This window comes from Xenopus tropicalis, chromosome 2 (genome assembly GCF_000004195.4).
Source record: "Xenopus tropicalis strain Nigerian chromosome 2, UCB_Xtro_10.0, whole genome shotgun sequence".
Lineage (NCBI taxonomy): Eukaryota > Metazoa > Chordata > Amphibia > Anura > Pipidae > Xenopus > Xenopus tropicalis.
The window spans coordinates 47,076,320-47,103,240 of record NC_030678.2 but is presented as its reverse complement, the minus strand read 5'-3'; the positions used below and the strand labels follow the sequence as shown (position 1 = coordinate 47,103,240).

Below are 26,921 nucleotides of genomic sequence, written 5' to 3'. Positions count from 1 at the left end.
ACCGGTCTGCAGTTGGGAATCTGATCAGCTATTATCCTGGCTTTTGCATTGAAAACCCAGTGGGTGGGCATTAGCCTATAGGATAAACCCATGTAAATGGGACTTTTCTAAGAGCCTAAAGGAATTTGTTCCCAGAATCCTGTTAAAACTAATTATAAAGTGTGTATCCAGCATTCTGAAAGTCTAGACTTCATTGTGGTTGTAGAGAAAAGCTGAGGTCTATAAGCTGTTTTATTTCATATTATAACAAAAAGAACATTAGTATGTTATGGCAGGAGACCTTATTACACTTAAGTAAACCCACTACGGATGTGTCTCTGCCTTCAGTGTGAGAAAAACCTTTTCCTGAATACAACTGATGGGTGGGTGTTGTGACTTTTAATGACATTCTATTTTTGTTCAGTAGGCAAGACCCTGGGAAGGCTTTTTTTTCAATTTTTTGCACATACCGTCTGAGAAACAGTTCATTCAAAAATGATGTGCCCCTGGAAACGATTCATGAAGATCGGAACTGTAAAAGAGAAAGCATTTTGCAATGAAATGGACATCAACAACAATCTGCATAAGGACTTTGAGAAAAAACACAGGTAATGTGTAAATACACACGCATGTCCCATCTGTCTAGTGCTTCTTCCAATGATTTTATGGCAATAATTATATGGCATATCTTACAACCTGAGTACCAATGGGTACCTGCCAACTTTTAAACAAAGTTATTATATTTCTATTGTTACTATTTATAGTAGAACCAGAAACAGTTTATAGGCAATATTTTTATTTTTTCTCTTAACAGAATTATAACTGACATATTATTGGAATATATGTTATCACATCAAAAAGCTATTGCAAGATTTCTTGCTGTGGATCTCAGCTCACAGGAGCTTATATACTAAAACAGGTGCAAATTTTTTCCAATAAAGTACAGGTATGGGACTTATCCAGAATACTTTGGACCTGGGGTTTTCTGGATCTTTGTGCCTTAAGTCTGCTTAAACAAGGTTTTGTTTCATTATTAATGAGAAAAAGAAAATCATTTTTAAAAATAGAATTATTTGCTTTCTGGATAACGGGTTTCTGGTTAAGAAGTGTGAATTGGTTGCTGTTGGTTATTCCCTTGGTGACATATTCCACCGCCAGTGGTAACAAAGAAAGGAGCTGCACCAAAGTGCAGGGGGGACATTTCTGGGTGGTATCAGTTTGTCTGTTCTACTCTTTGCACTGGAATATTAAATGACTGCAAATAGACAGTTTTAATGAAGGCAGGGATGGAGCAATTATGGGTTAAAATTTATTGGCCCATAATTATAATCTGCCCATTATCTCGATTAGAAGATAAAACCTTGTGGACAGGGAACTCACTATAATCTTGGTGCTATATCCCTGTGTGGCATTCATTCTCCCCTAAACTGTGGTGTAATAATTGCTTTTTACTGTAAATATTTATCACCCTCTGTTTCTCTTTCTAGGCTAAACTGCATGCAAATACAGTATCTGTGTATTGTAGCATTTTAGCAAAATTGAGAACATTTCTTCTTTTTTCCCATCAAACATTAGGTGCATTACATGAGTGTTTCAATATCAGTAAATAACCAGAGAACTGTTGTGGGACTATGGGCGCTACTGAATTCGAGAAGCCACAGAAACAGGGTGTGCACTTCCCTCATTTCTTTAGAAACAGCTTAAATTTAAGTGTTCAGCCATTTAAACCACTTTTCATTAATGCACGCTGGAATTCATTTAACCTAGGAACTTCCCTGGCTGGCACCTTCAGACTGCTTCCTGACTAGTGCCAGTCTAGCATTGACTAATTACTAACTGAAAGTACTTTCTGGGCAAGTTGGGTGTTACAAGGAACAGAACAGAATATTAGGAGCTGGATGGTAAAAGGCAGCAATATAAGATACTATATGATAACCTTACAGCCATAAAATCTACAAGATTATAACGATAATAAAAAGGCAGGTATGGCGACATTGTTTAACACAGGAAATAAAAAACTTAAAAATGATCTCAGCCTGGGAGTAAACTCAGAACAGCTCTAATGGCTCTTTAATCTTAAACAAAGCATATGACTTGTCATGAAAAAGTTCTTTAACCACATGGAGTTTGTCTTTATTCATCTGTGCCGGCCTTAGGCTGATTGGATCGACTGGGTGCAATTGTCTTGGGCAAATAAACAAGTTAAGTTCTGTTTTACTGCAAATAACCTTCTGGCGTCCATTCTTTCAATTACTTTGCACACAACCCAAGTGAGTTGTAGTTGCACTACACCCCTTGGATATTTCAACATAGCGAAAGCCCATCTTGAATGTTAGAGTCCTATGTACCCCATGCTCTAAAGCCTATTTGCTGATGTTAAATGACTGACACGCTACCATAACATATTTGAGCATTGGTTCAATGGTATCTCAAACAATTTGTCTCATTTGGGACAATTACATATATAGCCTTTTGTCTGTACTGTATCTGTTCTGAATTCAGTATAATTCTAATTCTGGGCACCCATCTAAAAACTATATATCTATATGTTTCATTATTCAGCACAATCATAAAAGAAGCAAACAATTTCAATGGCACGAAGCAAACAATGGCTGAACTTAAATCTGTATCAGAGGTAAGCACCTAGGAACTAACATACAATAAAGCAGCAGTGACATTGAGCTGTTTGGCTGTAAAACTAATGGCAGATTTACTAACAATTTTGAATGTTTTTGCTGTTGAAAAATCAGATGGAATGTTAATGGGTGCAAATGGAAGAGATTAGAAGGGTCATTTGCAAACACAGTACAGTGTGCAAAATGCAATTTTCGGATGCAAATCACCATGTATTTTTACTCAAAATGCAGGATACCAATGTTTTTGCGGCTGTGCGGGTATTGCACTTGCGGCAATTGCAACCAAAATGCAACTGCATGTACACATATTTGCAAATTGGATTTGAATTACAGCAGTGTGGATTGCATCACTTCTGGCAAGTCTGCTGTGCCTATTAATGCAACCCTCTATGGGGACCCTGGAATTACCTCCACGCTCAGGGTGGCAATAGAGCAAGGGTCCCTCAGCATTAATAGGAGCACTTGAGCAGAAGGACAGGACAGATGCAGTGATGACCCTTAGTGAAACTATACAAAAGTCAGAGGGGTTTTTTTGCCCGCAAGCAGGGGTGGATTTTTAAAATGTTCACCCTTATGCCAGAGCCACTATCACTGCCCATCAGTCCCCTTACTCCTTGGGTCCTGTAGCACTTGTAAGAAATCATTCATCTTGGATGCCCTTATTTGTGATATATATGTGTTTCTATACATATTTATGTGTTATACGCTGAGTATGGGGGGAGCTCTACTGATTACTATAAACCAGTTTTTCAAGTTACACACGAAGCCAAATCTCCATATCAAGGGGTTTCTCTGTGGATGGTGGTGGGACAGTACATCAGCGATAAGCCATGAAACTCAACAGTTACTGAACAATGGGCAAGGTGTGGTTTTTATCAACCCCCATCTGATGAGTTGGTATGCAGGGGGCAGTGGTTGAAAGGTGTATAAATATAAACATAATTAGCTTGCTCCATTTCCACTTTAATAAGGTTTGTTCAGTTCTCTGTGTACCCAAACAGAATTTGGAAAGAATTTGTCCCCCCTTTGACCCAAGTTACAATTCCTATTTGTTAAAAGAATAGCCACTTACAATCTTGCAAGGCATTATAATAAAGTATAATGAATTTCATGTTATAATAAATTGCATATTAATTATGTATCAGTTAAGCAAGGCAGTGAGCTATTCTCCTTCACATCAATTTTTTTTACTTTAGAAAAGATTTCCAGAAAACATCACGCACCCGCAGAAAAGAGAGACTTGTCCTAAATATTTGAAACTGAAGAATTATGAAAGTGGATCAATTCTTCAAGACACTTTACACCTCAAAGCAAAGAAGGTTAGAATGAAAATGCTGAAATATGAATGATTTCTCCATAAACCAGTTAAGAGATTTCAGACTGCGATGCCCCTGTAGTGCAGTCGAAATAGCAAGTAAATCCCAATGCAATTGCTTTTTTTAAACCTTGCTTTACCCTAAAAACAGATGTTTATACCATCAAAATGTCTCTCCCACTTCTCTGAAAGTATCTGCATGTTTAATGCATCTAAAGTTCTGTCAAGCCCCAAAGAAATGAATTTTCCTTTAACTTTACAATACCTGACTGAATTGTAATTGAGCTTCATGGCAAATATTACAGAAATTTAATCTGCTTTAATTGCAATGCAAGTATTGTTCTTTTTCAGAACCTCAGCTGCCAGTCTAAAATATGTCAGGGATCCATCATGAACCCAAAGGTGTATATAAGAGGCCCCAGGAATGAGCCAGTACCACAAGATGAACTTTTACCTCAAGCAATAGAATTTGTTAACCAGTACTACAGCTCCTTCAAAGAGTGAGTTATCTGTGATTGGGTTCTATAGAAACTTTGCTTTCTCACCTGGCAACATGGTGGTCACACAATATGGAACTGGGAATTCCCAAATGATTCCCAGCAGATACCATGACAGGGGTGTAATTACAAAGGATGCCCACAGGGAAGCCCAGGAATGCAGAGGGCCCAGTAAGGCCCTAATTGATGAGCAAACAATATATCCTTGGAAAATTGATCAATTTAGCAGTGTCTTGGGGCCCTAAATTGAATTTGCTGTGGGGCCTGGTAACACCACTTCCTTTGTCAGTAGAATTTATCAGAAGGCAGCAGTCAAGCAACAATATTTTTTTTCAGCAGATTATTACAGTTATTGCTCCATAAGAAAAATATTGGGTTAGCCATTGGGTCACATTTACTGAAACAAATCAAGTGCTCCAAGCATTAGGAGACAAATCTCAGGCTTGATTTCATAAAAGCATCACAGTGTGTGGAAAGTTCAAGTGATCTCCAGAGTGCCATATATGTTTTTTATTCAAAAGAAAGATTTTGATATCTTTGTACAAGTTCACAACCTGTGGATAATGCCTTGCACCAACTAATATTTTCCTGCATCAAAACTATATTCAGACCCTGTTTTCCTTATTTACTGAGCCTCTCTTTAGCTTATTTGGGTATTGTGTGTTTCAGGCCTCAAATAGAAAATCACCTTAACAGGCTGGAAACAGTGGCCAAAGAAATAGAATGTACTGGCACCTACCAGCTAACTAGAGATGAGCTTGCCTATGCAACCAAGATGGCATGGAGAAATGCACCACGCTGCATTGGACGAATACAGTGGTCTAACTTACAGGTAAGAATAATAAAGTAGGGTATCTAAACATAGATATATAGTAACAGATAGACAATGGTTGTCTTTAAATGAGAAGTTAATAGGAAAAAAGTGATTATACACACACTAAAATATATAAATATTATCTTTCATTTAAGGTCTTTGATGCTCGTGACTGCAAGACAGCCAAGGAAATGTTTGAACTCCTCTGCCGTCATATAACTTACTCATCAAATGGAGGAAACATAAGGTAATTTCATTTCAAAGGCATAGAAGACAAAACATTTTTTGAAACTAATGCAATATCATTCATTTTGTGTTAATTCAACATTACAGCTGGTGGGATTTGATCAACACAACATTGAGCTGTTTGTTATGGGCCAAATCTGAAAATTAGCAAATTTTATTAAACCCATTCATAGGTATAGGACCTATTATCCAGAACGCATGGGACCTGGGGTTTTCTGGATAAAGGAGTTTTTCTTAATTTGGATTGCCATACCTTAAGTCTGCTAAAAATCATTTTAAAATTAAATATGGATTCATGCAGCTTGGAAAAGAGAATTACTCGCTTTCCTGTTAATGGGTTTCCAGACAAGAAATTCCATATATAATTCCGTTATAATAATTGTAATTACACAGTAATTAATTGAAGGTGTTGAATGTAGTTCTATTTTTTTTTAAATCGGAATTAAGTAATGTGCATTAAATCTATGGTACTTCTGTGGATAAATAAGTTCATAGTTTCTAAACAAATCTAAGATCATTACAGTATGAAGGCCTCTCTAATATAAGGCTCTCTATAAATATGAACCATTTTGTATTTTGAATTGCAGTTCAAGGTGTAATTTATGAACGCACTTGGTTTTTATTTTAGTGGTGCTCGCCAGTCATAAAACTCCCCTAAATATAACTTAATTTTAATGGCAAATTACAGAAAGTTTTCAATACCACAAAGACAGCACTGGATACCACTGCCTGAAACACTGCTTTTGCTAAAATAAGCTGTACCCTGGGCCAGTTTACATTTGTTGTTCTTTTTCAGATCTGCTATTACCATATTTCCTCAGAGGACTGATGGGAAACATGATTTCAGAGTGTGGAACAGTCAACTTATTCGTTATGCAGGTTTTCAAATGCCAGATGGATCAATCGTTGGTGACCCAGCCAGCATAGAATTTACAGAGGTATAATACAGTATATGCAACATTTTCTTTGTAAATTCAGAAAGCCAGTCAGTTAAAGTCAGTTTAAAACCATGTAATCAGAACATTGCAAAGATCCATCTAATCTCAGAATGAATAAACATTATCACAGAGACTGACAGAGCTCCAAGTAAGGGATGGCTATTAAGTTTCACCAGTTTTGCAGATCTGGACCTTCCAAAGATACTTTTCAGCTCAGCTCAGTGTGTGACAGATATGTTTTTGCAGATTATTTACAAACATGTTTTTGTTGTGTTTTCAGTTGTGTATCCATCTTGGTTGGAAGCCAAAATACAGTCGGTTTGAGATCCTTCCTTTGGTGCTTCAGGCAAATGGCCAAGATCCAGAGTTGTTTGAGATACCATTAGATATTATTGATGAGGTGCCAATAGAACATCCAAAGTAAGTAGAGCAGGCCTCATTTTGTCTTTCGTTTGAGATTCCCTTTGTACATAGAAATGACACATACTCTATGATAAAGTACACCTCAAACATATACTTAATACTTTTATTTCTTTAGGTATGAGTGGTTCAAGGAACTTAGCCTGAAGTGGTATACATTGCCTGCAGTTGCCAATATGCTTCTTGAAGTTGGAGGTTTAGAGTTCTCTGCTTGCCCCTTCAATGGCTGGTACATGGGAACAGAAATTGGTGTTCGGGATTTTTGTGATGTCCAGCGCTATAATATTCTTGAGGTATTTATGTCTCTGTGTTATTTCTCAACTTTGTGCATAAAGTTTTGACATTTCAGCTGATATGAATGGCATAGACCAAATATGGGGATTGTTTGGATTTTTAAACTTTGCACTACTGTAGTAAATAAGTCCTTGTGCGTTTTTCAGTTTGCTGTATTTCAGCTGTGATTTCATGTCACTGACAAGATCATTTTTTTGACCCCTTTACAGGAAGTAGGAAGGCGACTGGGCTTGGAGACACACAAACTGGCCTCATTGTGGAAAGACCAAGCTGTTATTGAGCTCAACATTGCAGTTCTGTATAGTTTTCAGGTAAGTGTTCAGTCATTCCAGGTTTATTCTGTGGCAAATAAACACATTCTTTTTGGGGGGATTAATTAGCAATTCATTGCTTCTTTATTTAATGAAGTTAAATTGATCTATGAAAAAGCTTTCAACAGAGCAGAAATTCTGCTGATCTCTGTAATGCTCACTGTACATAAATATTCATACAGGATGGTTACGTTATAATGATAGATCACTAATTATATCAATGATTGCTAAATGGGAACTGTTTTAATCATTATCTTATTAGACAGAGCTAACAATGGAAGAAGCTGTTGCTGCCAGGCACATATATATTGTGAAAGTAGGCAACACCCTGTGTTGGGTAATGCTTTGCAGGAGAAAATGACCCCATGATCAAAGGTCCTTAGTAATTATTAGCTGGAATTATATTGCATTATGAATCATTGTACAGTTTGAATAACTAATAACCAATCATGATCTCTCCAATATTGAAGTAATAATGTGTATAACATACCATGTTAGAGTAATGTAATCAGTAAAATGCTGGTGTATTCTTTGCACTGAATAAAACAGGGATCTACAACCAGTGGCTCATAGCAACATGTTGCTCACCAACCCCTTGAATGTTGCTCCCAGTGGCCTTAAAGCAGGGGCTTATTTTTAAATTACTGGCTTGGCAGCATATTTTAGTTGCATAAAAACCAGGTGTACTGATACACAGAACCTCTTGTAGGCTGATAGTCCACACAGGGGCTACTAAATAGCCAATCACAGCCCATATTTGGCACCCCCATGCATGTGTTGCTCCCAACTCTTTACATTTGAATGTGGCTCATAGGTAGAAAAAGTTGGGGACCTCTGTAATAAAACGTCCTTTTCTGATAAGCAACTTATATTCCAAGGGATTGGGGTTTTGCTACCTGTTCTGATCCAAATATTTCTGAACCAAGACTGTATAACAGAGCTGTCCATTTTAGGTATCACTAGATAAATTTCAATGCCCACCATTTTTGCCCTGCAAGAATTAATTAGAAATGCTACTTCCATGCGCCTTTTATGGTCTATTTGCATTGCAGAAACACAACGTGACTATCATGGACCACCACTCTGCTGCGGAGTCCTTTATGAAGCATCTGGAGAATGAGTACAGACTGCGAGGAGGTTGCCCAGCTGATTGGGTTTGGCTCGTCCCCCCAATGTCAGGCAGCATCACGCCAGTGTTTCACCAGGAAATGCTGAATTACATTCTGAGCCCCTTTTATTACTATCAGGTAGGGATGTGTTCCAGCAAGCTCTTTGAATGTAAGTGATTTGGAGGTTTAGGAAATGTCTGCTTATCATAATTTGTAAATGCTTTACTATAGATCGATGCTTGGAAAACTCATGTGTGGCAGGATGAAAACCGCAAACCAAAGAAGAAGGAATTTAAGTTTAGTGTTGTGGCAAAGTAAGAACCATATTTTTGTGAACTGTGAAATATCAACTATTAAAGGGGAACTCTGACTTCCTAACCAAACTTTGTTAAAGAGCCCCACACAACACAGAAACACCTCATATCCATATTACTGAAATCTGTATTAATAAATACTATTTTATATGCTGAAATCCAGCTGCAAAACAGTTCTTCTCTTCTGCATCATTTGAAACACTGGCAAGGGAAGAGGGTCTAAAACATTAATGTTGCATATTTTAACAACTTCTCTACAGCTTACAGACTGCATGCAGGAACTATATAATTTACAATGCATTGCTCTGTGATATTCCTTATTGACATCACATGTGCAGGGATTTGTGGGATTTGGAGGATACAGGCTGAAGGCAGGCTGAGCATAGTTGACTACTGTTTTTTTGAGTCACAAAGTAGTCAGCCAGATCAGCAGGTGAACAGGGGGCGGGGCTTAGGTAACTTTTCCAAACCATATTATTACATTAAAAATCATAAAAAGGCTGCATATTTTTTAACTTATATATATTGCAAAGTTGCTTATGTTCAAAAAGCTTGTGTTTGGGTGGAGTTCCCCTTTAAGTGCACTGTACTTAGAGATTACACAATATCCAGTTTACTGTTTAATGGCCTTGTGTATGTATATACTGCAGGAAGCAGAGGCACCCAGTTAGTCATTGCATTCTGTGCCTTGTATTGTGCTAATGTAGCTACTTTTTACACCAGGTCTGTGCTATTTGCCTCATCACTCTTAAAGAAAACTGTGGCTGCCAGAACCAAAGTTACCATTCTCTATGCAACAGAAACAGGGAAATCAGAAACCTTTGCAAAGAAACTGCAAGCACTCTTTAGTTACGCCTTCAATGCCAAGGTGAGTGCCCTTTATAAGGGCTTGGGGCCTGTATGTAATGCTCTGTTATATATGAACTTAAACTCTGCTGGACATGGAAATGGAAGGAAACAGAAGAGTAAGACTTTGTGATGTGATGGATTTGTTGGCAAAGATTTTAAATGTTTGAAATGTTTTTGGATAGAAAAAATAGGGGCTTAAAGTATTTGTAGCTCCATCTTTTCAACTTAAAAGACATATATAAAAACCCTTAATAGTGCACTAATTATCTTGAAGAGTTTGTAGGGTTCATACAGAATTTTTGTGTAGCAAGGAGCAGGTGTTAGAAATGAAGCAGTAGCATATGATTATAGGCTGATGGGAAAATATGTTCTGTTCTATTTAGCCATTATATCCTAACAAGCATAAATCAAGTTCTATTATAGTTATTACTATACATTTTACCTATAGGTTCTCTGTATGGATGACTATAACATCAGAAACTTGGAGGATGAAAGCCTTCTATTGGTTGTGACGAGCACTTTCGGAAATGGAGACTGCCCAGGAAATGGAGAGGTAGATGAAATATTGTATTGTAGCATGAAATTCTGAAGTTTTGTTCTGCAACAGAAACATACAAATAAGTTATTATTAGTTATTCATCTACAACAAGGTCATTCCATACAGCAGTTCATTCTTCAAGCGCTTGCATGGTGTACAAAAGTGCAAACTGATGTTTGTTGGAATTGTTGGAATATGTTGAAGTGAAAAGCCACTTATCATTAGTTTTCTGCATGAGACTTCTTCTGTTCCAGCAATAATAAATCGAAGTAAAAAATATTGTAGACTCCTGTGAAATATTCCAGCTTCCTTTTGCCACATAGCAAAGTGAGATTAGAGCGTATGCAAGCGCACTTTCAATCCCCCAAGCCCCCCATAGCGCTACAGATTTCCCCAGGCCAGCAATGATGTTAGAAGCCAGGAAGTGACACGATCAATAAAAAGATGGCTGCCGCGGCTGAAAATAACTAATATAAGTGCATGCAATGCTGCCATTTTATATGTATGCATGCATTAAACTTTTTTTTTTTCCTACAGAAATTCAAGAAAGCAATGTTTTCCTGCAAATATCTAAAGAACAAATTAAGGTACTAATGCACTTGAGGTTTGTTGAGTAATTCTGTCTGGCCTGCCTCAATCAAATCTATCAAATCGAACTTAAAGGGATGTGCTTCCATTCAGCAGTTCCTCAATAAATAAAAATGTTCTTTTGAGTTTTAAAAGGCAAATGAAAATCAGGAGTTTTTCACTAATTTGGGGACCTCAGAGTCTCAATGGAACAACACACTACAGCAGCAGTGAATCTTCATATGTTCAGTTTGTCCAGGATTTTTCTTTCTCCATACAGTTAAATGAGCATACACACTGAAGTCTCCTGTCACCCAGCTCACAATATCCTCTCTAAGGCTGATGCCACACGAGGCGTAGGGCTGATATTTTCGGCAAGCGGAAAAATGCTTGGCGAAAATTCAGCCCTACGCCTGCTACTTGTGCCTGCACCCGAATGAATGAAATACGCTTGGGTGCAGGCAGAAGTAGCAGGCGTAGGGCTGAATTTTCGCCAAGCGTTTTTCCACTTGCCGAAAATATCAGCCCTACGCCACGTGTGGCATCAGCCTTATAATATCTGAGCTGGTTCAGGGGCTACTCTACACTCCCAATAATGATCCAATCTCAGAAATCACAATCAGGTGCTGCAGTTGTGTCTAGTACTCATTCCCAATGATTGTGCACACACCTGTTTGAAGAAAATTGGTGTGCGCACAATCATTGGGAACGGATATATATATATATATTTTTTATCCCTGAAGAAGAGTACTGTTTGTATTCAAATCGTTGGGAGTTTTTTCAATAAACTTTTTTTCTTTTGTGTGCGGTGCTCTTTTTCTATATTTTTTGACCTGCACCCAGGACTGTTATTTTGGTGATGGGTGTGCTCCACTTTGTTCTCTTTATATATTTATTAATATTATTAAGATATGGAAAAAGGTACCTCCATGATTTTGCAATAATAATAATAATTAAAAAACAAATATATATATATATATATATATAGACATTGGAAAAGGTACCTGCCTGATATTTCTACAATACACCACCTCCTGTATTTGTGTACAATGCAATATTAAAGATAAGTTATTTCACAACAGGGCACTGTAATAATATAAGAATTGCCAGGCATCCTGTAAACTAACATTGATACCAGACTGATAAGTATTTCCCCCTAATAAAAATACTTGGCATGTAACTGTTATATGTAAAATCCTGAGTTCTGATAACATCTGCAGGGTTATAGTACATTAAGGTATGACTCACAATCCCTTGTTGGTTATAGGTATGCTGTTTTTGGCCTTGGATCCAGCATGTATCCGCAGTTCTGTGCATTTGCCCATACAGTGGACCAAAGGCTGGCACAACTCGGTGCCGCACAAATCAGCCTTACAGGTGAAGGAGATGAGCTCAGTGGGCAAGAAGAGTCTTTTCTAAACTGGGCAGTTCAGACATTTAAGGTAGATGCTGTGTATTTTTTTTAATTTGCATAATAAAATGTTATTGTTAAACCTATTTGTTAATGACTGAAAGCAAAAGATACTGACTGTGGGTGAATAAGTGTAGAGTTGATAAAAGACATTTTCTAGCAACTCTCTAGGATCAGTTATTCGGACAATGCAGCAGAAGTTAGTACTTGTCTGGTGCTCCATTTCTATGCATTTTTATGGTATATATATATATATATCAAAATTATGTGGAAAATGTGTGGTAGCAGAATCCAGTTTACATTCATTATCAATCACCGCTGCAATGGTGCAATACAATAGTAGTCCTAAAAATCCTACCAAAGCAGGTAGCCATGTGGGTACATGGAAACGCAGCTCTCTATGCAAGCACAAGTGTCTACAATATTGTTTATAAATCAGACTACATACATTTATGCTAACACTCTTCTTATCCATTAAATCTTACCCATCATTTACAGGTACAGATAAAAATGGAATGATAGTTTCAATATACCTAGCATTAAAATGATAAAATTTTAAACATTTATTTTCTAGGCTGCATGTGAACTATTTAAAATTCGAGACAGAAGAAATATTCATTTACCTAAGTGTTACACCTCAACAGAAAGCTGGAGTGCAGAAAATTATCGTCTTGTTAATGATAACCAACAATATGACCACATCAAAGGTATGCCAATGCAATTTAGGAGCTACTGTCACTATACATCAGTTTTTATTATATTCAGTGGGCCATATTTATATACAGTAGGTGGCGTAAAAAGCAGCACCTAAATGTCATTTCCAGCTCAGATTTTTATAAAACTGTTTGCCATGCTTTATAAATAGAGCATGCAGCAGAGTTTAACACATATATGTTACCTATACTATACTATACTTTTATATATTTTTCAGTACAAATGTGTATAGTACAGGGGAGTAGCTATGCTTACATAGCCTTACACTATCTCTCTGCAAAGGCTGTAGGAAACCCCTGGGAGTTTCCCCTCTTTGGGAGAGTGCCATTACCTACCCGTATGATGGCCAGGCCACACCCCTATCTCCTATTCCTATCAAAATGAAATTATAGTACAGTACAAATTGATAATGAACTTGTGCCCAGACTGCAGTCAGATTATTGTTTCTTGAGGTGAGGCTAAAACTGTAGACTGGATCAGTAGATCCTAGTGATGAGTGAATCTGTCCCATTTTGATTTGGTGAAAAATTTGCAAAACAGCGGAAAAAATCACGAAACACACCTATGGCATGACTTTTTTGATGCAACTTCCAAAAAATCTTAACTATGCATCACCCTTAATTTTTATTGTTGTCAATTGCATTTGGCAATATAATTGATAGACTTTATATCATGTCATTAAAGATGCTGCCCCATTAGAGTTGCAGCGTTAGAGATTGTGCCAGGGTTGCAGATCATTTGATCTCGCCAGTATTCAGTTGCACAAGCACATAAAACAACCGGGGAAACAAACTTCCTTTGTAATAACGTGCGTATCACAGAATCTCTGGTTTTTCAATGAACTGAAGAACTTAAGCATGAAAACAAGGATCGGGTTCTTTCCAGATCATGTTTCCTGAGAGATAAAGTGCACCTGCAGGGTTATCATTGCATTTCCACATTTAATAGGGAAGAGCAGGACTGGTAATAACAGAGCTTTTATATCTGCAGATGGCACATTGTTCCCCAGTTAGAATATTCCCTTTGCCTCATTGTTACTCCTCATCTGTCCAACTACAGAAACCAGGAAAAGGTGTAGCCTCCCTGTGTTCTACGGAAACAAGGCCACAAAATAATACGTTTATCTAGGGCCCATGGAAGGAAGCACTTTATTCTCAGCCACGCAAGCAGCTAGTAATGCCAATTACTTATGTAACAACACTGGCGGGGAACTCGTTTAAAGAAATACAAAAACATCAAAAAACCCCTATGTTTATGATTTTTCTCTTTTGATTAAAACTAAGTTCCAATTCCTTGCATTATTGACTAATGATTTCAAATACTGCTTCTTTTTTTACATCTTTTTTCATTTAACAGCTCTCTGTAAAATGCACTCCAGGAGCATAGTGCCAATGAAACTGAAATTTAGGAAGAACTTGCAAAGTCCCAAATCAAGGTAATTTAGCTTCGGCAATGGCACATTTGGCTATTTATATATTTTGTGTGTTTGATTGGTTGCCCTGGGCAACATCAACGGAAATGCTTCATTCCACTTTTTACACAGCATGATAAATATACCCCTAATGTAATAGAACATACAGTTTGCTCAAACAGCAGACCAGTAAATTGTCCAACCTGATAGGTTGTTGTTGTGGAATAATAAACCTGGAGGAAAGCTTGTTCCTATTACTACATTATACTCCACGATTTATCAAGTACTTTATCAAAGTAAAAATAAACTTTCTAAACAAATGAGTGCAAAAGTGCAATTTACACTCTTCTCCCGACAACATTATCGCTTTAAATGCTATACTTAACTTTTTGTTGAATGGAAATTTTGTCTACTATAATTAACGGCAATATGTAGGATTTCTCAGTCTATTTCACATGCATTGCAGTATCTCTGTTTGGTCCAGTGTGTAATGTGTGCAGCATGCTGAGCCCATCCAAAAAAAGTCCCAAATGACATTCCATTCTTATTTAGAAAATAATCACAATGATTAGGGTACAGTCTGATTTTAATCAGATAAAGTGCAGTATTGTGTATCTTTGTTTTATTATCGAGCCTAAATATAGCTCATTATGGTACATTGCAGTTTAATTGTAGAGAGCAGCTAGTGCAGTTAGTCCCCCGCCCCATATTTTAAGGGTGATGCCAGCATTCAAATCGACCGTAACTCTGAGAAGCCAGAAGTAATTATACAAATTGACAGTAAATTTAGTGATAGCCTAAACTGTTTTCTAAAAAAATATCTGACTCCCAAAAAACACAAACAATGTTGATAGTTCTCATAAAATGGAAATCCTGTATGTGCAATTAAGCCCATTATAAAGGTTTTTCTTGTTGTTTTCAGCCGTACCACACTGCTTGTAAAGCTTTCCTATGAGAATAGCCAGGAAGTACGGTTTATGCCAGGAGAACATGCTGGTTTGTTTGCTGGCAACCAGCCAGAGCTAGTAGCGAGCGTAATTAGCCATCTGAAGGATGCTCCGCCCTGTAATCAGCATGTCCGACTGGAGACACGGAATGAGCAGGGTAAGAATCTGTCTTTGATTGGTTAACTCTTCTATTTCCCACAAACCTTAAAACCTCATTGTTGAGCTTTAGTCTATAACAGGGATGTCCAATTGAAGGCCGTGGGCTGGATGTGGTCCTCTAAAGTATTTTAATGGCCCCCAGTCTGTGAAGTCAGTAGAGCCTTTGACTCTATTGACTTCACAATATGCCATCATTATTTTAATTTAATCTGCCCCTTGAAGACTCTATATGATAAATAATTGGCCCACTACATGTAATAAGTTGGATAGCATTGGTCTACAGCATATTCCATAAAAACTGGTATTTTAGGAGTGAAGCTGCGTTTCCTTTCCCACAAACATGACAGTACATACCATGCTGTTCACTGCAGGGTCTCCTCATGATAGAACATACAGGGATCATCCTATACTCATTAACCTATCATGTCATGGCCTACTCTTGAGCGTATGCCAAAAATATTGCATACATTTTAGATTGTAACAACAACAAATTAAGTTGGAAAAGTGTATGTAGACCCTCTGAAAGGCGACCCATCATATCTGGGACTTTTTGACATTGGCTGGTTGCACAGATAGCCCAACTGTCAGTCTGTGTATGGCTGTCTTAATTAAACATGGCCCATAGTGATATATGAGAGATAATGGTTCCATGAAATGATTGCTTACTGCTTCTTTAACTCACAGCCTGTACTGTGTTTATTTGTATCGTTATGGAACAATTTAGAGGAACTCTTCAGTTTGTTTTTCTGTGAAGCATTAAGTACCCTGGCCGGGCTTTATAAATAAATCTTAAAAAAAGATAAAGGAAAAACGTCCCCAGCTAATGTCAAACAGGAAAGACCAGAATTGCAGTAGGAACTAATTGGGTCTTATTTGTTTGTGTTTCCTCTCTTCTTGTAATTTCAGAGAGCTTCTGGACAATCAGTGAAAAAATCCCTCCCTGCTCTTTGACACAAGCACTGACATATTTCCTAGACATCACTACGCCACCGACGCAGCTTCTGCTAAAAAAACTCTCCCTGTTGGCCACCAAGGTCACGGATAAAAGCAGGCTGGAAGAGTTAAGCAAAGTACGAATGTCATTCATTCTCAACCTCTTCTGGGGCTCATGTATAAAGTCAGATGAAGAGATAAAGCAAATGTATCCCCGCAGAATGTGCCCACAATGCCAATAATGCTAGAACTCATTCTGACATGTTTGAATTATCCCTTTAGAGCTTTTGCTAGGTGTAAATTGATGTCAGTCCTTAAAGGGCTACTATGTCTCATCCATCCTGCCATGGACCTCCTACTGTGTTATAACTCCATTACCAGAAACTTCAATACTAAGGGCAAGTTTTAGCTGAAAGAACACCTTTAGTTTTATCATACCCTGTAGTAAGCAAGCATAGTTATCCCCCTGTACTAAAAACAATTCAGCAGGAACCAGCAGGTATAGTGTTTTTAAAGAAACAGTAACACTATAAAATGAAAGTGTTTAAACTAATTAAAATATAATATCTTGCACAACATAATGTACTGTTGCCATATGCCGGTGTAAATTTTGTGCTGCTATAGTTTATATAAAAAAAGCTGCTGTGTAGGCATGGGGCAGCCATGTAGCTGAAAAAGGAGAAAAGCCTCAGGTTACATAGTAGATAACAGATTCTGTAAGCTGTGTAGATTAGAATAGGATACTATAGAGCTTATCTGTTATCTGCTATGTAACCTGTACCCTTTCTCCTTTTTTCCGGCTTAAATGACTGCCCTGTGGCTACACAGCAGCTTATTTATATAAACTATAGAAGTGTTTCCGAGGCAAACACACAACTTTTATCAGTGCAGGGCAACAGTACATTATATTTTAATTGCTTTAAAATACTTTCTTTTTTTGGTGTTACTGTGTCTTTAAACTTGGCTAATTCTTAAAACATTAAAATGGGCAAACAATGCATCATTTGCTTGTTTCTATGCTTTTATTGTGATTACTCATAGTTCACATTTTTATTGATATTGTATTATAACAAAATATCAGGGACTGCCCATTTATTTAAATGTTAGTAGTAGTAGTTGAATTGCATCAATTAGGGACTGATTTATAAAAATCAAAAGTGGGAACCAAAAAGGAATACGGTTCAGCAGGTATTCACTGATTTGACACCTTTTGTCAGTGCTGAAAATTGTTCCGGTTCATTGGAATGTGTTTTGACTGCTTTGAGTAGCCAGCCATTCATTTTCCAGGGAGTTTTAGTCATAACCAGTCATTTAGTCATAGTGCTGAGTGCAGTTTAGATGCAGCTGTGAGCGCTAACACCCATGGGAACCGTTAGTCCAGTGCAAATCGCATGTGGATATTAAGGATTTGGAAAATTATTTTCCACGCTGGAATGAATTTACCAGCATTGTTAATGTTTCCTGCGTGTTCCCATTAGAAAAAATGACAGATTTGACAAATCTGCAGTTTAGTTTTTAAGTCGTTTTAAGTTGAATATTCCCCAGTACCAGTACCAAGTAACAGTTTTCTATCCCTGTTTGCAGGATGCAGATGAATATAAACAGTGGAAGAACCATAACTTTCCTAATTTCCTGGAGGTACTGGAAGAGTTCCCATCCCTACAAGTACCTACAACGTTTGTGCTCACTCAGCTCCCACCTCTGAAGCCTAGATACTACTCTATCAGCTCCTCTCGTGATATGGTGCCGGGGGAGATCCACCTTACTGTTGCTGTTGTGAATTACACAACCAGAGGTATGTTAGGCCTATTCCCGTAACAGAAAAGTCATTTTAAACATAATTGTCACCCTCATTGAGAAATAATTAGTATTTATTTCCTGGTATTTATATAACACTGACACATTTCCACAGTGCTTTACAGAGATGATACATCATTCAATCAGTCCCTGCCCTGGTGGGGCTCTCAATCTAAGGTCCCCACCACACACACAGTAGGGCCAATTCTACCAGGAGTCGATTAGCCTGCCTGTATGGTTTTGAAGTGTAGGAGGAAAGTGGGGAAAACCCATGCAGACACAGGAGAACATACAAAAACATACAAAAACATAGGGAACTGGTGCTAACAGCTTGATAGAGAAACCTGGTTAGTTAATACAGGGTTGGACTGGGGGGTGCAGGGCCCACTGGGGCTCCCGCCCCAGGGGCCCTGCAGGTGCCCCAGCCAGACGTGTCCCCTACCCCCCTGCAGGGCCCCCCTAACCTCCCTGCCGGGTCCCCACCCGACGGGTCCCCACCCGTTGAACAGTCAGTAGGGGGAGCGCCGGCAAAGGTCGGACTGGGCCGCCGGGGCCCATTAGGGCCGGGGCCCACCGGGATTTTTCCCGGTGTCCCGGCGGCCCAGTCCGACCCTGAGTTAATAGATTTCCAGTCAGCACTTTAGATTACTGGAGATAAACCCTGTATCATACCTACTAATAGCAAAGGTGTTATAACAGATGTTTATTGAAAATACAAGTAATACTTGTATTACACATCAGGTATTATATGGTAACTAATCATAAGAAATATACCTAAACATTTATAGTAAGTAGAGACAGAAAACAAGTTGGCTTCATATTCCTGTGTGTAATTATAATACACAAAAGCCATGAATATCCTGTAAATGATATCTTTATTAACTCTCTATTTCTTTTATTATATCTTTATAAAGTGAGCTTTGTGATGTCATCAGTTATAATCAGGGCTCCGTGATTCCTGTTACATTAATGGAACTTGTGTATTATAATAAATAATATACCCCTGTTGTAAATGAAATTATGAAGATATTAAAATTCACCTCTGAGTTTTATGACCTGTATAAAAGCACTCAGCCTTTGGCCTCATGTTTTTTATGGTCATGAGATTATTAACGTAAGTTAACCTGGTTACCTGACCCAATAATTTTCTGGCCAGCAACCCGTCATTTTTTCAAACTTTATCAAAGACTATAGATCAGTTATTCTAAAACATAAACCCTTTTTTACCACTTCTATGCAGGTGTCAGCTGATGGTAGAGATTAGTGATGTGGGAGTATTGACCCTTTGATGTCATCGCTGATGTTATCAAAGTAGGCAGGCTTGGGTTATCAAGCCCTTTCAGAATTGTGCTGGGATGGGCCTGGATATTATGTTAGTAAATTCCTTACTTGCACATGAGTTGTGGAGATCTATTTCTCCCTTTTTTGTAACCTCCCTTCTTATATATAGAGAGACTATGTCCCCATATTCAGAAGAAGCCCAGTATAGAGTTCCCACAGGAAATGTGCTTTACCCATTTGTTCATTGTTACACATACTCTTTACACATGAATCTTGCTGACTTTTTTTTTTTTTAATACCAAAGTTATATATCAGGGTTTGCTATGAGTTCTTTCTTATGTCTGCAATTTATCTGTTGCTGTAAAGCAGCTGTTCAGAGGAAACCTAGAGGCACATTTATCAGCATGGTTTTTGAGTTTTTTTTTTAATAATCTCTTTATTTAACAATCTTTTAAATATTGATTGATAACAATATTGGTGACATGGGTTATGATACATCTTGATATAAATGAAAAAAGAGGGGTTATGATGAAAATGGGTAGTGTATATAGTGACAGGTGTCAGTTGAATCCGGCGGGAGAAGAGAGGCATCCAGGTAGATGTCAGGGAGAGTCATTTGTATCCGTTATGGACTGGTGTTGCAGTTCTTGTGTTCTGAAAGATGTCCAGGCATCCCAGATTTCTTGATGGTGGTCAATCAAGTCCGATAATATAGCAGCAACATAATGCATAGTATGACTATATTCCATTCTGGCTTTTGTTTGAGAAATAGTCAAAAGTGTTTTTAGGTATTTGAAACCATGAATAAACTTTTTTTTTTCCACTAAAAGCATAAATATCTAGTCATTTATTGAAATCTGAATTGTAAAAGCACTAACGACTTGAGTTTAAACACGGAATGTTTTATTATTCTGTTCTCCCTAGGTGGCCAGGGCCCATTACATCATGGTGTCTGCAGCACATGGCTAAATGATCTAGATATCAATGAAACAGTTCCATGCTTTATTAGGAGGTAAGCATAAGGTTATCATCAGTCCCTCTTTCAGGGGGACTGACCTCATTTTCAGTTCCCTGTCCCTGAGGAAAATTGACCCCAGCAAGTGTTCACCTTTGAAAGCTGTCCTGTGGCAACAGAGCTGTGCCTCAGCCAATAGTTACTATTCAAGGACAGTAACCTTCAGTCACCTGACCCCCTCCCTCTTCCCACGTCCCCCAAACTTCCTGAGCCATTTTTTCTGTTGCAGAAGAAGAAATATGATTACAATTTTTGGATCTTTTCTAGGGAAATATATTAAGATTAAAATTTGAGACTGATGGGGGCGTGTACAAATTTGGTCCCCTCATTTCAATTTGGAAATCATGTAACCTTAGGTAAACATGGATCTGAAAATTCCCTAGTATAATCTACAACACATCAGAATATATTGTAGCATTAATGTTCATGCTCTGCATTGCAGTATAGATTCCTAAACTCTGGTAGTAGCACCATGGGGATATACTTTAGAATACATTCATCTTCCTCTAAATTCTATTTCTGTCATGTTTCCCTTTTATATTATTATTTACAAATACATTAAACATAAATGCAGAAGGTTTAAGGAGATATAAAATGAAAACAAACAGCAATACACATATTGTGTTGAAATATATATCAATTATATATACAGTATATATTATATTTATATAATATTATATATTTTTTTTCTTTTAGTACAAACACATTCCATCTCCCAGAAAACCCATCAGTTCCATGTGTACTGATTGGCCCAGGAACAGGAATTTCTCCATTCAGAGGATTTTGGCAGCAGCGACTCTATGACCTAGAAAAGAAAGGTATGACAGAAATGTACAAACCTCTGAGTCAAGGGACATTCTCTCTGCATATTTACATTTTATAGCTGAGCTGCAAATGTAATAAAAAAAGGATCTAAAGAAAGAAACAACAAATTGTTTATTATTATTTTGATTCCTCAGTTTGAGAAACTGTTCCGTTTCCCTCTTTGACACTTAATAGTAGCTAATCCTGAAGTCAAGTACCGTACACAAGAGCCTGTTGTGTCTCAATGCCCCATGCTGCACCATGTTTGTTGCATGGGGCTCCAGTTGGCATTGCTCCCAGTATGTCACAAAGCCATTAAATCAAGCTACAGTACAGTTATAGCAACAGTCATAAATTATTTTTATGCATACATAACAAATATTTTACTAATATTTTGCTCGTTATGGGAATTGCTAATTTGGAAGCAGCGATGATATTATTGTTACTCCAGCTTCTAAAAATCTTTTCTCTCACAGATTCCCACCGGCACCATTAATGAAATCTCTTATGTGGGAAAAAATGGTTATACTAAATCTAGCAGGAACCCTTTAAGCTATGCTGTATTACAGCTATAGGGCAGTGATCCCCAACTAGTGGCTTTTGAGCAACATTTGCTTCGCAATCCCTTTAATGCTGCTCCCAGTGGCCTCAAAGTTGGTGCCCACCTTTAAATCTCTGGCTTGGAAGCACAGATACAGTTTTACTCCAAGCAGAGCTTCCTGCGGGCTCGCAGTCCACTTTGGGCTACCAAATAGCCAATCACAGCCCTTATTTGAGATCCTCAAGGAATCTTTTCATGTCTGTGTGGCTCACCAACACTTTTTTACATTTGAGTGAGGCTCACAAGTAAAAAAAGTTTGGGGATCCGTGGATATAGAGTGTGGTTTCGGATAAAATAGCTAAATACATTTGCACTGGATTAAAACCTAACATTAATCACATATCAACATTCTGTTAATAAGGAATTAAGGCTGGGTCTATGATCCTACTGTTTGGCTGCCAGCAATCAGGGATGGATGAAATCTATGCGGATGAGACACAATACATGAAGAGTAAAGGCGTGCTGAAAGATGTGTACACTGCATATTCAAGGCAACCAGGACAAGCCAAGGTAAGGGGGTAAGGGGGGATGATTTATCAATGTTCAAATGTTTTGCAATACAACACTCAATATTCTTATTATGGTTCAAAAACTCAAATGTTTGATATTTATTAAATGCAAAAAACCCCAAAAAAATGTAATATAAAACTTTGGCATCTAAAAGCTTGCATGTCTATAAAGAAATCAGTGGGAGTTGTCCTAGACAAACTCACATCATATTTTCAAGCAGAACTTTTTGAGTTTTCCGAGTTTTTTTTTGTTTGCAAAATCACAGATTCAAGGTATTCAGGTTTTTTTTATTTAAAAACATTTTTTTATTTTCAGATTTTTTAATAAATAAGCAAACGTTCAAGTTTTTTTTAAAATGCAAGTTAATTCAAATTAGAGAAAAACACTCCAATTCACAAACTCGGAAACTGATAAATAAGCCCATGAGATTGCAAGAGGTATAAATAAAATCACCAAAGATGCGAGAATGTGAGGATTTGTGGTATCCCTTAGGAGCCTTAAGAAATTTGTTCCCAGAATCCCTTTGGTCTATTAGGTCACAATCTGCAAGAAAATAAAAATGACATACTGTAGGGCATAGGGAGAAAAAGAAATGGGAAAGGATACAAAACACATTTTCAATCATGTTATATTTATAGTGATTTCTCTTCTGTTATTCAAAATCAGTAGGTAGTGATGAATGAAGGGCAGATAGATGTGCATATAGGGTTGTCACCATTTCTAGAAAAAGCACTGGCCTTTCTATATTTTTATCTTTCTTCCCTATAACATTGGCAGCAAGCATCATATTTACGAGCCAGGTAGCAACCCTATGTCCCCTAAATCCTAAAGTATTTTTTATCCACCTAGGTGTATGTGCAAGATATACTTATAAAGAACTTGGAGAGTGAAGTGTGTCGGATTTTGCTTGAAGAAGAAGGCCATCTGTATGTGTGCGGGAACTTTGAAATGGCAAAGAATGTTGCTCAGACCCTAAAAAGCATGATTGCAAAGAGGCTGAAACTGAATGAGGAAGAAGCCGAGAATTATTTCTCTGAGTTGAAGGTAAGTGTATAGAAACTTTTTATAACAAATGTAGCGTTATCCTTTGAATGCAGTCTTCCTAAGCCCAAGTACCATTACTGAACTGAAAACTCACGTGAATTGCAAAAATTAAGTAGAGCTATGACTCCCAGTATCAGAGCAGTTATTTTACATTGTGGAGGAGCCTTGCAACTCTCTAGAGTTTTTTTTCGACTTGTCTCATTAAAACACCCGAAAACCTCTAAAGCCCCTTCCAATGTGTTAAAGTGAATCCAAGGTGCCTGCCAAAGCCCTGGGCTGATCAATGGTCTCTGTATGTGTGTGTGTAAGAGAAACATTAATATAACCATAATATCATTAAAAATTGCATTCTTTATTTTCACTGATAATCAACCAAGGTAACATGGATATAAACCAATGAAGGATACCATTCAATTCATTCTCCTCTTTAGAATATCCACAAGATAATTGTATATAGAGCAATATATCACTGTATTATAGTTTAAATGTTTATTTTTTTTGCTTGACCCACTTTTTTATTATTTTGCAGAACAAATTAAGATATCACGAAGATATATTTGGGCCTGCTCATAGGCCTCAGCAGTCTACAAATGGATACCCTTCTCCTGTGGCTTTTAGTACACCAGTCTATACTCCACACCATAGAATTACAAATATGAAGTAGGAGTAATGGAACAGAGTTTAGAGCATCTTCTTATGGACTTAACTCTTCCCTTCCATCTTCATGCTTATAATCAATGTACATTAGTAGCATTGCAGCTTTGTTTTTCCCTTTTGAAAAATAGTTTATATACAACTACCATTATGCATAATATAATAATGAAGCTCAGTGTAATCTGACAATGTTACATTAAATTGCACGGTGGAAGGGAGGCACTTTGGTACTAAAACACATCCATTCAAGTGGATGAGTCAAACTAAAATCACAATTATAAAAGGCCGAAGTTGTAGACCCCCACACTTGTTTTTTAATGGGGTGTTGGTCTTGGAGATCTTCCCCTATAAAAGCTACAGCAGGGGAGGCTCAGGAAGTAAAAACAGTGCTGTGAATGGCAGACACTTGTCCCAAGCAGAGAGATACCAGCCTATAAAAATATGACCAGTGGTAAATAGAAAAGGTTTACCATGACATGGTATGGGACAAAGGCAATTTTATGTGCAGAGTGAATTGTTACTGGAACTTGGCGTCGGGGAATGTGTATGTTTAAAGCAGATTGGTGTAGTTCATGTCCACTTCCTCTACATTTCACTTATATCAGCCTTGAATTGCTCCCACAGTCCCTTTTGCACTTCTGAAGTGATAAAAAGAGGTCTGAGTGGCTAAAGCACAAACATTTCTGTACCTAAAGGTGTAACATTTACTGCTCCATACATGTACTCAGAATATTATTGGAGGTGCTTTTGTATTACCCACTATCCAGAGAGATTTTTCTTTATTTAGGCAGCTATACCAATCAGTTATTCATGACATAGTCCTGGAATAGTAGAGCAGCACAGTTAAAGGGGTGGTTCACATTTAGGTTAACTATTCCTAGCAATCTTTCAAGTGGTCTTCATTTTTACATTTTTTGATTTTTAAATTATTTGTCCTCTTTCTGATTCTTTCCAGCCAAAAATGTTTTGCTCTATGTAAAACACTGTCTGGCTGCTAGGTTAAATCAGACCCTGGCAACCAGATAGCAGCTGAAATTCCAAACTGGAGAGCTGCTGAACAAAAAGCAAAACAATTTAAAAAATGAAGCCCAATTGTGAAATGTCTGAAAATAGCACTCTCTACATTATACTAAAAATTAATTTAAAAATGTAAGTTGATCAAGATAGCTGAAATGTACATTACATTGCACTAACCATGAATACTGGCTTGTGATTGCAAAGCTGACAACATGGTTTACCCACAATGCATTGTCTCCCTCCCCTTGACTTCCTGTGTTACTCCATGCACCGGTACTGGCACAAAGCTTGTTTCCTTTTGTAACTACATGTTAAGTGCCTTATGCAAGTGAGACAGGTTCATATACCCCCCCCCCAAAGATTTTCAGTTTACAAAAAATAATTTGCATTTGGGTAGAGAGCACGAAGAAACCAAACCTTTATGGCTGTTCAGGATTTGTTTTTAGCTTCAGAGTTCAACTTTTTGTATCACATGGGAGCTTGATTTAACAAAAAATATCCACGTTTTAGTCATTTCAGTGAACCTCAGTTATCAGTTTTAACTTAAAAGAAGCATTTTTATTGTAATTTAGAAGACAGGACATGGATCAGATGATCATGGGAATGTCTACATTAAGGGGCACATTTACTAACCCACGAACGGGCCGAATGCGTCCGATTGCGGTTTTTTTCGTAATGATCGGTAATTTTGCGATTTTTTCGGCGTCTTTGCGTTTTTTGCGTAAAAATGCGAGTTTTTCGGCGTCTTTACGATTTTTGCGTAAAAACTCGAGTTTTTCGTAGCCATTACGAAAGTTGCGCTAAGTCGCGATTTTTTCGTAGTGTTAAAACTTGCGCGAAACGTCGCGCCTTTTAAGTTTTAACGCTACGAAAAAGGCGCGACTTTGCGCGCAAGTGTTAACGCTACGAAAAAATCGCGACTTTGCGCAACTTTCGTAAAGACGCCAAAAACTCGCGTTTTTACGCAAAAATCGTAAAGACGCCGAAAAAAATCGCAAAAAATACGAAAAAGTCGCAAAATGTTCGTTTCCAATCGGAATTTTTCCAATTCGGATTCGAAATCGTGTCTTAGTAAATCAGCCCCTAAGACTATGAATGTCAAATCCACATCTGATAAAGCTTGTATTTGTAAAGCCTCGAAAATCATTGAAAATGAATTGAATTTTTCTGTTTACATATACATTGTAGCTACCAAAAATGTGCTAATACTAGCAGAATATTTATTATACAAGTTAAAGCATGCATACACCATTAGCATTGCTAGTGAATTATAACAGATATCCCTACTATAAGGATAAATACTGTAGTGCAGAACCATAATAATTTATAATAACTATGAATTGCTAAATGAAATAATATATTTATTTGTGCATAGAAACCCAGTTACACATACTGTATGTGATATTAGCTGTAGACTATGTGCAATTTTTGTATCATTTATAACAGCGAATGCTGATTTTACACTTTATCATGACTTTACACTATTCAAGGATAAAACCAAATATTAATTGTTTACATGAATTGTATGTTGTTTTTTTTCTTTCAGAATGCTTGATAGGATGACTACAGAAATGAATATATTAATTTATATAATATTACCCATAAAAGTAGATATTTTAGACAATACAACAATGCACTGGCTGGTCCAGATGTCCCGCTCACAGCCCTGTTACCAATATATGTAAGATAGGACAGGCCCTGTAATACCTTTCAGTTGCATGGTGTATCTGAATTTTCTCAGAGCTTTCAATATTTGCACAATAACTTTTTTATTTGACAACTGGAATAAATGTTAA

General features: G+C 37.4%; 1 protein-coding gene across 1 annotated transcript; it reads left to right on the top strand.

Moving 5' to 3' along the window:
• Positions 1 to 200: 200 nt before the first annotated feature.
• nos2 (nitric oxide synthase 2) lies at positions 201 to 25,801 on the top strand. Its single transcript, XM_002935296.5, has 26 exons — positions 201 to 587; positions 2,542 to 2,614; positions 3,812 to 3,934; positions 4,282 to 4,430; positions 5,097 to 5,259; positions 5,397 to 5,488; positions 6,284 to 6,425; positions 6,706 to 6,845; positions 6,964 to 7,138; positions 7,349 to 7,450; positions 8,503 to 8,697; positions 8,791 to 8,873; positions 9,597 to 9,741; positions 10,171 to 10,275; positions 10,798 to 10,847; positions 12,095 to 12,269; positions 12,813 to 12,945; positions 14,309 to 14,387; positions 15,286 to 15,467; positions 16,376 to 16,539; positions 17,987 to 18,197; positions 20,405 to 20,492; positions 21,192 to 21,313; positions 22,262 to 22,410; positions 23,260 to 23,454; positions 23,984 to 25,801. Exons 1-26 carry the CDS (start codon positions 475 to 477, stop codon positions 24,116 to 24,118), a joined length of 3,483 nt encoding a protein of 1,160 aa, XP_002935342.2. The 5' UTR covers positions 201 to 474; the 3' UTR covers positions 24,119 to 25,801.
• The last annotated feature ends 1,120 nt before the right edge of the window (positions 25,802 to 26,921 follow it).

Excerpts from the sequence above, each read along its gene's own strand:
- nos2 (XM_002935296.5), top strand. The coding sequence starts at position 475 with ATGATGTGCCCCTGGAAACGATTCATGAAGATCGGAACTGTAAAAGAG. Across the intron at positions 7,139-7,348 it reads AGCGCTATAATATTCTTGAG|GAAGTAGGAAGGCGACTGGG; the intron begins GTATTTATGTCT and ends ACCCCTTTACAG. Across the intron at positions 22,411-23,259 it reads GGCAACCAGGACAAGCCAAG|GTGTATGTGCAAGATATACT; the intron begins GTAAGGGGGTAA and ends TTATCCACCTAG.